At 42.1% G+C, this 13,293-nt stretch overlaps 1 protein-coding gene across 1 annotated transcript; it reads left to right on the top strand.

Annotated features, from left to right (window-relative positions):
• The first annotated feature begins 3,796 nt into the window (after nucleotides 1-3,796).
• Nucleotides 3,797-5,577, top strand: LOC132834780 (rho-related GTP-binding protein RhoB). Its single transcript, XM_060853815.1, has one exon. The coding sequence runs from the start codon at nucleotides 3,925-3,927 to the stop codon at nucleotides 4,513-4,515; it is 591 nt and encodes a 196-aa protein (XP_060709798.1). The 5' UTR covers nucleotides 3,797-3,924; the 3' UTR covers nucleotides 4,516-5,577.
• Nucleotides 5,578-13,293: the final 7,716 nt, after the last annotated feature.

Below are 13,293 nucleotides of genomic sequence, written 5' to 3'. Positions count from 1 at the left end.
ACAGTGAATATTTTTATTGTGAATACAAACAAATAAATACATTTAATTGAATCCCAGACTAATTAGGCATGCAATGATGGAGTTCAATTCTCTGACTGAAATGTTAACACACATTGCTTAATTGAAAATGTTTCATTCAGCATAAATAATTGCAATGCGAGACACAGAGCTGAAATAAGTTGGGAAATTGAGTCCACATTTCTAACCTGTCAATTTAAGGGCAGTTGATAATAAATGCTCTCTGGATTCATTCGCTGAGCTGGTGTGCTTTTCTACAAACGTTTTGTTGCCTCATTAAGTGACATCATTAGTGCTTCTTTGATAAGGTGTTGATGCTCTGTCCTGCCTAGTATTTCTATGTATCTGTTTATTGGTACTTTCGGTTCTGTATTTGAGTGGGTTGTATACGGGGTCCAGTTGTAAACGTGTTAATTGATTGAGCTCCGGTTGAAGTGCCAGGACTCAAGGAATTCTCTGGCGTGTCTCTGTTTGGCCTGTGTTATGATGGTTACAATGTCCCAGTTAAATTTGTGTCTTTCATTGTCTGTGTGGTTGGAAATGAGAGAGTGCTGGTCATGTCTGGCCGTGGCGAGCTGATGATGGTGCTCTCGTATGGTCAGTTTTCTTCCTGTTTGCCCTAAGTAGTATTTTTCACAGTCTTTGCAGAGTATCTTGTAAATGATGTTCGTCCTGTTGGATGTTAGGTCTTTAACCTTTGTGAGGAGCTAGCAGAAGGTGTTTACTGGTTTGTGGGCCACTAAGATTCCCAGTAGTCTGAGTAGTTGGGTAGTTATCTCTGATATGTCTTTGATGCATGATATAGTCACTATTCCCATGGGTCTGAGTAGTTGGGTAATTATCTCTGATAACAGAGACATAAAATACCAGGCCGGACAGACCATCAACACCTGCACTGATGATGTCAACCTCGCGAGGTGATGAAATGTTTGCAGAAAAAACACTGGCTCAGTGAACGAATCCACAACATCATCCACAACCTTCTCAAGAACTCTAAAAATGCTCTCTATTGCTATTTTAAACTCTGTTTAGTACCCGGAAGTACCAATAAACAGATATTTAGAAATACTAGAGCTGAAAATGTGATGCTGGAAAAGTGCAGTAGGTCAGGCAGTATCCAAGTAGCAGGAGAATCGATGTTTCGGGCATAAGCCCTTCTTCAGGAAGGTTCATGCCCGAAACGTCGATTCTCCTGCTCCTTGGATGCTGCCTGACCTGCTGCACTTTTCCAGCAACACATTTTCAGCTCTGATCTCCAGCATCTGCAGTCCTCACTTTCTCCTACATAGAAATACTAGGCAGGACAGAGCATCAACACCTTATCAAAGAAGCACTAATGATGTCACTTAACGAGGCAACAAAACATTTGTAGAAAAGCATACCAGCTCAACGAATGAATCCAGAGAGCATTTATTATCAACTGCCCTTAAATTGACAGGTTAGAAATGTGGACTCGATTTCCCAACTTATTTCAGCTCTGCGTCATGCATGGCAATTATTTATGCTGGATGAAACATTCTCAATTAAGCAATGTGTGTTAACATTTCAGTAAGAGAATTGAACTCCATCATTGCATGCCTAATTAGTCTGGGATTCAATTAAATGTATTTATTTGTTTGTATTCACAATAAAAATATTCACTGTAGATTATGATTCCCCATCCTCAGTCTGGGATTTCCATAGATCTCATCTGTCAAGGACTAATCATGAATAGTGAAATTTATTAACTGCAAACTTTATAACAACATTTAACCAAGATATCAGCAGCCTGAAATCATTTCAGTTTAGAATCACTGTTATAGCAGTTTTTGAAAAGGAGTAATGGTGGTATCTATTGTAAAGTGATGATAACTCAGTCCAATTCATCCATAACAAAAATATGGATCCCATAACATTGGCATCTCTGAGCATGCTTTACAGCGGGATGACTTTGCACCGTTTACACAATGCAGGGATGAAGCAAGAAGCATTGCAGGAAATAACTTTTTCTCAATAAAATAAACAAAGAATGATCGTCTGAAGCTCTCAAACAGAAACAGAAATTGCTGGAGAAACTCAGCAGGTCTAGCAGCATCTGTGGGTAGAAAGTAGAGTTTACATTTCGAGTCCAGTGACTCATCATCAAAACTGTTAGCAGGCCAGGAAAAAAAGTGGCACTTATGCTAAAACTGAAATTGGGGTGGGGTGTAGGGAAGGGGAGAGCTAAGCGGCTAGATGGAGGTGGAGCTCAGAGACAGAAAGAGATATATGAAAGGGGTGGATAAACAAGGAGATTATGAAAACCAGGCCAGGGCAGAGGAAACGCTGAATAAGTGATAATAAGAGGTAAGAGTAGGAGAGAATGGGTGGGCTGTACTGAATGCAACCGTGTAATGTGATATTGAGCCCAGAAATACATGAGAATGGGTAACTGTGCTAAAAGCAACCTATGACATAGCAGAAGGGCTTATGCTCGAAACGTCGAATTCTCTATTCCTGAGATGCTGCCTGGCCTGCTGTGCTTTGACCAGCAACACATTTGCAGCTGTGATCTCCAGCATCTGCAGACCTCATTTTTTACTAGCAGCATGGGCTGGGTTAAAAAAAAGGATGGAATCAGGTTCTAAAGTTATTGAAATTAAATATTGAGTCCTAGAGGCTGCACAGTGCCGCATCTGGCAGCATCTGTGAAGCGAAGTGAAAGTTAACGTTTCAGATCCAGTGACTCTTCCTCAGAACTGATGGAAAATGTTGGTTCATATACGGAAGATAGGGTCGGGGGATGAGATAAGGAGTAAACGATAGAGGTAAAATCCAAATATAGAGAACAATTAGACAGACAGAGGAGTTGGTAACAATCTGGCTGGGAGGGTGAATAGCTGTTAATGGATAGTGTTAGTGGTCAGCATTGGGTAGTCTGGAATGGCAGTCTATGTGATAACAAGGCCTGGTGTGTGGGGAAGGGGGCTGGGACATGGGGGAGTTGAGTTCTTTGAGCTTCGCTGGAGCACTGCAGCAAGCCTGAGACAGAGATGTTGGCCAGGGAACACAGTGGTGTGCTTGACGTGACAGGCAACTGCAAGATCAGTCATTTTTTTGAGGTCAGGACATAGGTATTCCCGCAAAGAGGTCACCCAGTCGGTGGTTCCTCTGCCCGATGTTGAGGATGGAGCAACTTGAGGAAGGAGCTGTGCTCCGAAAGCTAGTACTCCCAAATAAACCTGTTGGACTATGGCCTGGTGTTGTGTGATTTCTAACAATGTAAAGGAGACCACACTGAGCAGCGAATACAGTAGATTAGATTGAGTGGGGTGCAGATAAATTGCTGCTTCTGAAAAAACACCAGCTGTGACCAAGAGTTATCTCAACTCAAAACATTAGTTTGCTCTCTTTCCACGGACAGTGTGACTTCCAGCATATTTATTTTCTGTTTTCAGTATAGATTCCAGCATGGGGAGTAATTTGCGTTTAATCGCCTGGAGGGTGTGTTTGGGTCCTTGGATTTTTTAAAACAAAAAAAAACTGGTTTGATATAAAATGATTTCAGGAAAAAATACACAATATTGGTGTAAAACGGGTATTCCTTGACGCGAGGGAATTGAGTGGGCGTTTATTTCCCCTCTTCCCAATGTAACTGAACTCTGCTGCTGTCTGGGAACTGACTAATCGATTGCTCGTTCCCAAACAGCCCGGCTCCAATCAGTGAGCTCCTGCAAGCCTATGATCTCAGGCTGGAACCTTCCATTGGGTAGCTATATTTAGGAGCATGCACTGCCCCTTTATAAAGGCGGCTGAGGAGCTGCAGCCTGGATACTGTGTGTGTGAGAGAACCATCGAGGAAGGGTGTGGTGTAAGTTTAATGCAGAATCCTTTCACCAGTAAAGCCCCAGTGTTGCACCGAGAGCTGTTGTAGAGAGAGGGAGGAGGATGGCTGCTATCCGCAAGAAGTTGGTGGTTGTCGGGGACGGTGCTTGCGGGAAAACCTGTCTCCTGATCGTCTTCAGCAAGGACGAGTTCCCGGAGGTCTATGTGCCCACCGTGTTCGAGAACTACGTGGCGGACATCGAGGTGGATGGTAAGCAGGTGGAGCTGGCTCTGTGGGACACGGCGGGTCAGGAGGACTATGACCGCCTGAGACCCCTGTCCTACCCGGACACCGATGTCATCCTGATGTGCTTCTCGGTGGACAGCCCGGACTCGCTGGAGAACATCCCGGAGAAGTGGGTGCCCGAGGTCAAGCACTTCTGCCCGAACGTGCCCATCATCCTGGTGGCCAACAAGAAGGACCTGCGGAACGACGAGAACGTGCGCAACGAGCTGGCCCGCATGAAGCAGGAGCCGGTGAAGACAGAGGATGGCCGCGCTATGGCCGTGCGCATCGGAGCCTACGACTACCTGGAGTGCTCGGCCAAGACCAAGGAGGGGGTCCGGGAGGTGTTCGAGACCGCTACCCGAGCAGCCCTGCAGAAGAGAGCCAGACCCAGCAGCGGCTGTGCGAACTGCTGCTCCGTCTTATGATGCTGCCTGTTACACTCACTCTCACCCCTGTCTCTCCGGGGAAACTGAGCTCTCTCCCCAATAACATTCATCTCTCTCTCGCCTTGGACAGTCCAGCGGGGGATGGAGCAACTGGGGATTGACTGACTGAGGAGGGAGGGGTTTTTGTTTTGGGGAATAGGAGGGGGGGGGGGAAACGATCCTTCCTCCTGAAGGTTTGGTGGATCCACTGAGGGGATATTTTGATAAGCTTTCCACATCACTGACTGCAGCAGGGACTGAACTGAACACTCTGGGGTTGGGGGGGAAGGGAGGGGTATGTGCGTGGTGTTGTGATGAGGGGGTGGGGTGCACCCTGGGACTAGACACGTATTTCGATGTTTGTTTGTTTTTTCTCTTTAAATTATCTAAGCATTTTTTCTCACCAAGAAAAGATTAGGACCGTGTTTAATACCCTCTCGTCTGCTTTTGGCTGTATGTGGTAGACGAAAGGAAACAATGGAATAACTACTTGTCAAGGGGTGGGGAGATGTTGGTCACTGATCCTGGCTCCCCTTTTTGGGGGTATCTAGTTGCACCGAGACTCGAGCACAAGAGCAGCCCCTGTTCGGAGACACACTGGACACGACCCTTTAGCTCTTGTTATTTGTGGGTTTCTTGCCCCCTCGCCATCTCTCTACATCCAAGATTGTGTTCTCATCTCCAAACCGTTCGATGTGACTTTTTAAAAAGAATATTGCTCTGGCATCACAGACAAAAGTTTAAGGGGCACATTTTTTAAAAAAAGCGATTTGTTTTGAGGAGTTGAAAGATGGATTTTCTGTGCGCTGACTTTTTTCTGGTCTGAAAGGAAAAAGACTACCCTTTTAAAGAGACTGAAAAGTACATTTAATATTTTTGATACGTCTCCCATGTGGGTTCTTGAGGTTAATCAGTCTCTGTTTTAAACAAAAAAGGACAAGCAACAAAAATGGCGAAGCTACTAAGTGAAGCTAAGACGTGCGTTTGTTTACATGATTCTAGAGTGAATTGTAAGCTGTGTAAACTCATTTTCACAAAAGTATTAAATATAATCGGACCGCGTTTTTGTATTTTTTTTTGTTTGCAGTTTTTTGTATTTCCTGGCCGGCGGAATCTGAGTTTTCTTTGTCAAACTAACTTTACACTGGGTGACTGAGTCTGCGCGCTGCTCCTTCACCAAAAGGCTCGGTCTTTTCTGACGGTCATTGAACGCTCACAAAACATGGCTTTTCCAAAAAAAAACCCGTGTCCATAAATAGTACAATTTTAAAGCGGAGTCTCCCGAAGAAATGGGTGCGGTCAGTTTTCTGCGGAATCGATGCGTTCCTTTAGGTCCTAAAACCAGCCACTGCCTTAGTCAAGTGACTGTACACACACCATGACTTGGATATTGTTGCTTTTTAGCAAATGTTCCCCAGTGCATTTGATGTATTAGTTCCTATGTTCTAAATGCAAGCTTGACCATATCTTGCTGACTCTCTTTTTAAAACCAGTGGTCTTAATGAAACTAAATATTCATAAACTTTATGCTAGTGAGCACTGATTTTTTGAAGCCAGCAAAGGCTGTTAAAAGTAAAACGAGGAATTCTCATCTTTAATTTAATATCTTTTTGTTGGTGACTGAATAATCTAGCACTCCCTATGGGAGGTACAAAATTAAAAATCACAGCACCAGGTTATAGTCCCAACAGGTTAAATTGGAAGCACTAGCTTTTGGAGCACCACTCCTTCCACCTGAAGGAGCCATGCTCTGAAAGCTATTACTTCCAATTTAAACCTGTTGGACTAAACTTGGTGTTGTGATTTTTAACTTTGTACACCCCAGTCTTAACACCATCTCCAAACTATGGGAAGTGATCTAATAACTTGGCCAAACTATCATGAGTCAAGAGCTGTTTTTGGACCCATCCTTGACAAATGGGAATCAAAATTACTTTCTAAATGTTGGTGTTTTTGCCTTATCAAGGTACCTTGAAGTTCTGCTGAATTGTATCTGCTACTTTAGCTTCAATGACTACTTTAGCTAAATTTGATGTATTAGTTCCTATGTTCTAAATGCAAGCTTGACCATATCTTGCTGACTCTCTTTTTAAAACCAGTGGTCTTAATGAAACTAAATATTCAACATCTGATTGGAATCTTTACAGAAATTCTCACCATAGATTGCAAATAATTGTGCATAACTCTATACAGTTTGGTTTTATTGCAAAACATGAATGTGACTGTAACAAGAGTACAGTAAGTAACACTTTAATGAGGGAACTGTAGTGTCACCACTAGTATTTCTTGGCTTTTTTTCCTCATGCTGTTCTATGGATTCTGCTAATTTTTAGGCTATGAAAATTAGTTCATTGTTAATAAACTTCTCAGTAAATGTTTGAATTGCCAAATCTTGAGGTTTTTCAAACTTAGAGATTTAAAGTTGTACCTTCAGTATCTTTTCAAAGCTGTCTTCAATATTAAATATCTATCTTTAACTTTCTTGGTCCCAGGTCTGTTATCCATAACAGCTCTCTTCAATTACACTTTCTCGAGTACCAAGCAGTTTTGGTAGAGCCAAAACTGAAATTTGGGTAACTGCTCAATAAGCAGTAAATCTCAGCCTCTGAAATCAAAGACTTTTCCCATATATTTTTTGAAATAGTTCAATTCTGTAAAGAACAGCCAGTCCTTAAATTCCATTTCCACTTATCCCAAAAGTGCAGATTTGTGCTTGTAGTTCTGCTGCATAAAATTGTCTGCTTAAATCATTTTGCTAGAGTAACTGAGGTTCCTTAATGAGTAAGGTAAGGCAACACTCTACTGTGCTCTTTCTCCATCTTGCTTTAAGTGAATTTTTAAACCAGAAGATACTTGAGGGACAAATGAGTGCTTTGACTGCAACCAAAATGAGGAATAGTTTGATATGAAGTATCTGCAGTATTGTGGATAAATGAATTCACTTGTGCATCTGGTCTTGTGACAGTCCCTTTTTTCAGTCAAAAGGACAAGAAAAGTTTAAATCTTCTTTCACTTGTGAATGTGACAATCAAAAGAACAGATCATCTGCTTGCTTACCAGACATAAATGAAAGCATTATAGCTTAAGGAGAAGTTAATCAGTTCAATTTTCATTTTAACTTCATTTACCCTTCCTCTTCTGCAAAATGGAGGCCTAAAATTTCCTTCATTAATGCAACAATGATTTGACTCTTTCTGCCAATAGAAAGGCTTTTTTGGGCCATAAGGGAGTAGTTGGTTTGTGTTCTTTACTTTAGAACACAGCCTAGGTTCTGTTCAGGGCCCACAAGACTTGGATTATGGGTTTCCCATGTGGAATACAATAGATCCAGTCTACATCCTGACTCCATGCTGTAATAAGTTAGTACTACACTTTCTATTTGTAAATAGAAATAATACAACCTTTTATAAAATTGACATGTCAAAACAATAGGTTGTGCAATTGGACTGCATGTGCCTGTCACTTTATCATTTGATGTCCTGCAGTAAGTCTGAAGTGAAACTAGAACAGTTTATAATGCTTTTTTTTCTCAACTCCGGGTTTTGTTTCTTCCTCCTCAGTTAATAGCTGAGATAAAGCAGTTGGTGTGCAGAAATGATTTTTTTGGGATGCTATTTCTTATAGAATTTACTTTTATGCTTGAAGTGGAGTGTAACTATTCTGGTCTAGAATATTGGAGAATGATTGATTTGAAAAGAGGCAAGGTGCAGCCTTTTCAATGACTATCGATGTAATTCCCCAATATGTGCTATCCTCTTGATGGGTACATCAGTTTAGAATCAACCATTAGCTTGACTGCAGGGCACAACTTCAAGACAAGTCAAACTTTGGATAAGGCTTTCTGCTATTTCTAAAACATGTTTGTTCAATCTACCATGTAACTAGTTACAGCATTCATTGGCCTTTGTTTAAAAAGTCACCAACCTTTTGAGACATTGAGCTGTTCTGGACAAACATGTTCAACTGGCTGTTGTATCAACCATGGTTTTTTCCTCTTCTAGACTGTTAGAGGAACCTTGGTCTAAATTGAACATTCTACTTAGAATAAAACTGAATTGATTGAGATTTGAGGAAAATGTGCCACTGCTGAACATGGCAGGATGTCTTTACCTCTGTTCTAATTGCCTCTTAGATTAGCAACAGCCACAGTATTAATGCTATCCTACCTCCATCTGCTTGCATCATCTGTACTTTGGGCTGGCATCTAACTTAGCTAAATTAAGATCCAATCTTTTGAGCAAATTGGAAGATCTGCTTTGGGCACTACAGTTGCTCAAGCTTGAGAACCAGTGTCCAGTCAGGATCCATCTTGTGTACACTGTTAAAAGAACAAATTCCCCTCATCTCCATAGACTCAGGCTCTTTATCTCCTTACTTCTACACCAATGAGCTACTCTAAATCAGCCCCACTTTCCAGCACTTAGCCCATAGCCTTGAAATGTGCAATTTCAAGTGTTTACCAAGTATTTTTTCAAAGTTGACATTTCCTACCACAGATCCTGCAGGCTGTATATTCCTGATTCCTACCACACTCCATCTCCTTCCTTTCATAAGCCCCCCCCCCTTGCTGAAAGGTTTAACAGAAACAGCTGCTTTCTAGCATCTTGCCCATGTCACTCAATCTGGTTCCTATTGACTTGTCTAATCTCTTGGTTAGTTTCTGCTGTACCCCCTCCTTTGGTCAGGGCTGGTGGGGTCATTGGTAATCGTAGGTCAAGAATGATCAGTTAGATTTCCAAATTTTTTATTAGGGTGCTACAATCTCTGAACTAGGCTTCCTGGTTCAAGGCTCACCTGCTCTAGAGGTACATTTCTTAAGTTCAGAATACTTGTTTTTAAATCAAGATAAAGGCTTAACATCTTTGCACGAGTAGATTCCTCACCTCGCACAAGACACCCAGAGATGTCTCTGCTTATCTGAATGTTAGTATAACATGAGGAATTTGGAGTTCTGTTTTCAGTAATTTTGGGACATGTCACTGGCCAACATATGTCTGTCCCTAGTTCACCTTGAGCAGTGGTGCACTGCCTTGAACCCTTGCAGTCTGTGTGCTGTGAATTGGCCCACAATGCCCTTAGCAAGGGAATTCCAGGATTCTGAACAAGTAACAGTGAAGGAATGGTAATATTTCCAAGTCAGTGAGTAGCTTTTGAGGAGACTTGTAGGAGTGTGGTCCCAATTATCTGCTTCCCCTGTCCTTTTGGATAAAAGTTGTCATCCCTTTGGAAGGGGTTTGAAGACCTTGAGGATTTCTGCAGTGCATTTGTAGGTAGCAGTGTGGACTGAGCCTCTGCTTGAAGGAGTGGATGAGGTGTTAACCAAGCAGGGTTGTCCTAGATGGTCTTTCCATTGACCAGTGAAACTAGAACTGGAGGGCATAGCCTCAAAAGGAGCAGATTTAGGACTAAGTTGAGTAACTTTGCCCAAAGGGTTGGGAATCTGTGGAATTCCTTCACCACAATCAGGTGAGTTTACCTCTATTGTTCAGAAGTCTTCACCTTAAATGAGGGGATACAGGAAGTGGAGTCAATGAAAATATCAGCCATTATCTTCAATGGCAGAGCAGGCTTGAGGGCATTAATAGCTCAATGCTCCTATTCCTTAAGCTTGTATGGAATGTGCCCAAAGTGTTCATCACACCTGATTTCCACCATTACTGGATGGTGGACAGGCTTTGGAGAGTTGGTGTTGTATTCCTAACCTCTAATCTGCTCTTGGGAGTCCAGTTGAGTTTCTGGTCACTGGTCACCCCAAGGATGGTTTGGTCATGATATTGCATCTCAAGGAGTAGAGATTAAGATTCTACTATGGGGAAGGGCATTTGTATGGCAAAATGTTACTTAGTGACAAGTGTACCCTGAGGAACCCTTGCAGGGCAGTCCTGGAATTGAAATGACTATCACTGAAAGTTGGTAGTGTTCAGAAGACAGTGTCCCTACCTTCAGAGCAGGATGCTCAGGTTCATGTCTGACCTGCTCTAGAGATGTGTAGTAATTTGAGAATCCCTATCCTGAGGAACTCCTGTGCTAATGCCCTTGCACTGAGACACCTTACCTGTACAAGTCAGTCTTTAGCATTTGCATTGAGTTTGCACATCCCATGGCTGTATGCCTTTGCCTAGAGTGGGAGGGAATGCCTTTTTCCATCAGGAATATATAATATTCTCTAGTATCTAATGGAAGGCCTACATAGACAAATAATGGCCATTTTCTGGACCCTTGGTCTGTTATATAGCTAAGGCCAATTTAAAAAAAAATCTGGCAGTCAATCAATGATTAGTTAATTATCTTAAGAATTGATCTTTCTGGTATTGAATAGCACTGCTATCCATTACACTCCATTGGATGTGTAACTGGCTGTGGCATTAGATATTCTGTCAAAAGCTGACTAGAGCTTGGGCATTCTCCTCACTCTACAAAGCCCATCCACCATCTGCACAATGTCAGGTGTTTGCTATAATGCACATGCCTGGGCAAGTGTGGTTCAAACAGTACCCCAGAAGCTCAACATGGAGCATATATCAGTGTTTGATTGGAATCTATATATCACCTTTAAATTTGCTCTTGTCTACTAATGGTGCACCATGGCAGCAGTACATACCATCTACAGGCTGCATTTCAACTCTCTCTGAAGTTAGCTGTTTTTGACAGCAGCATAGCCACTACTTCTCAAACTGCAATTTCTATAGTTGGTGCTTAATGTTGATGGCTGTGCACAGAACATCAGTATAGTCAGGCCTATAAGCTGGTAAGAGCAGTGGATTCATGAGACTACCAGTGCCAAGTCCACCTGAGGTGCATGTGCTTACACATGTGCCCTGATATTTATCACTACTCCAGGCTGAAGTTTTGGAACTACCCCACCCCCCAAAACCACCTGCACCTTAAACCTCTAAATCAAGTTAGTTCCCAACCACTCGGGTAATTTGGGATGGCTAGCTTTGCCAATTACGTGCACATCCCATGAAAGAATGTGTTTTATAGTCAATTTTGTCTCATTTCTCATGTGCCTCATCTACAGGTCACCATCTTATTTTTGGCCAAATTTTCTAAATACTTTGATTATACAACCCATTCTCACTATTGAAGCCAGACCTGTTGTGATTTAGGCTTACTTTGAGGCATAGACATTTTTCCATGCTGTAAAGACTTTCAGTCCAGCTTGTCTATACTAAATCAACATTTCATGTTCCAGCCCTTGACCCTTGTTTGTTCAGGCATTTGAAGTGCTCATCTAAATGCTTCTGGAGAGATGGTGAGAAAAGGGAACTAAACAACTGCTTATTTGGAGCACTAGGGAAGAGCTGGTGGGACAAATAGCTTCCTTCTGCTTTGGGCTGGTTCAATGCTGTGAATTTCTAAAAAGTAATTATGACTTACATAGAACGTAGAAGGATACAGCGCAGTACAGGCCCTTCGGCCCTCGATGTTGCGCCGACCGAATCCTACCTAACCTATACTAGCTCAATAACTTCCAAATGCCTATCCAATGCCCGCTTAAATGACCATAAAGAAGGAGAGTTCACCACTGATACGGGCAGGGCATTCCATGAACTCACAACCCGCTGTGTGAAGAATCTACCCCTAACATCTGTCCTATACCTACCACCCCTTAATTTAAAGCTATGTCCCCTAGTAACACCTGACTCCATTAGCGGTAAAAGGTTCTTAGTATCTACCCTATCTAAACCCCTAATCATCTTATACACTTCTATCAGATCTCCCCTAAACCTTCTCTTCTCCAATGAGAACAGCCCCAAGTGCCTCAGTCTTTCCTCATAAGATTTTCCTACCATTCCAGGCAACATCCTGGTAAACCTCCTCTGCACTCGTTCTAAAGCTTCCACATCCTTCCTATAGTATGGCGACCAAAACTGCACACAATACTCCAGATGAGGCCGCACCAGAGTCTTATACAACTGCAACATGACCTCAGGACTCCGGAACTCAATTCCTCTGCCAATAAAGCCCAGTACACCATATGCCTTCCTCACAGCACTATTTACCTGGGTGACTTCTACACTTGCAAATAAAGTTTTTAGGTTGAAAAATCATGTAGCTGCTACATACCCTCTCTGCACCCTCTCTGCACCCTCTCTGCAGATTGTGACACTGGGCTTGAGTTATTTTATTACAATCTGTCAGCCTGTCACTTCTTACCTTGAAGATGTCTTTCTGTGGTTTACACATTGCATCAATTAAGTCATTATCTGCTAATCATAAAAGCACCAGATATGATGATAATCAAATGTCAGAAAATATTGGTAATCACCATGAATGCTGTCAATGTTTTCACCTCTTCCCCTTTTTCTGTAATGCTGACTCATGCTGGGGTATAGTTTTGCAGATAACAGCTATTCACATTCTGTGTTCTTAGCACACACCACACACACGCACAAACTGAGTTATATTTTGTATGTTGGGAATGAGACAATCGTGTCCGTTTTAGAGTTTCATTTGTGAACTTGGTCTTGGTTCTGAGGAGTTTGGAGGCCTGTTTTGATTTTTATTTATTTTTATATTTTATATATATATGTTTTACAACTTTGAACTGAGGAGCTGGGTTTAACATTTCAGTATGTTTTGAAAAAGAAAGTGAAAATAAACTGTGCTATTACTGAGCAAAAGGGGTTCCACAGCGTGTACACCCTCTTTAAACAACTCAGAAAATCAGCTCGTCTGTGTGAGTATTAGTGGTGCCTGAAGTATTAAACACACCACGCAATCTGACAGGTAAACTGCTGGGGACTGAGCTTAAGTAAGAGTGTTTGCTCTAAA

The sequence above is a fragment of the Hemiscyllium ocellatum genome, chromosome 3, assembly GCF_020745735.1.
Source record: "Hemiscyllium ocellatum isolate sHemOce1 chromosome 3, sHemOce1.pat.X.cur, whole genome shotgun sequence".
NCBI lineage: Eukaryota > Metazoa > Chordata > Chondrichthyes > Orectolobiformes > Hemiscylliidae > Hemiscyllium > Hemiscyllium ocellatum.
This window is presented reverse-complemented; position numbering and strand designations above follow the sequence as displayed.

Coding starts and splice junctions, on each gene's coding strand:
- LOC132834780 (XM_060853815.1), top strand. CDS start 3,925: ATGGCTGCTATCCGCAAGAAGTTGGTGGTTGTCGGGGACGGTGCTTGC.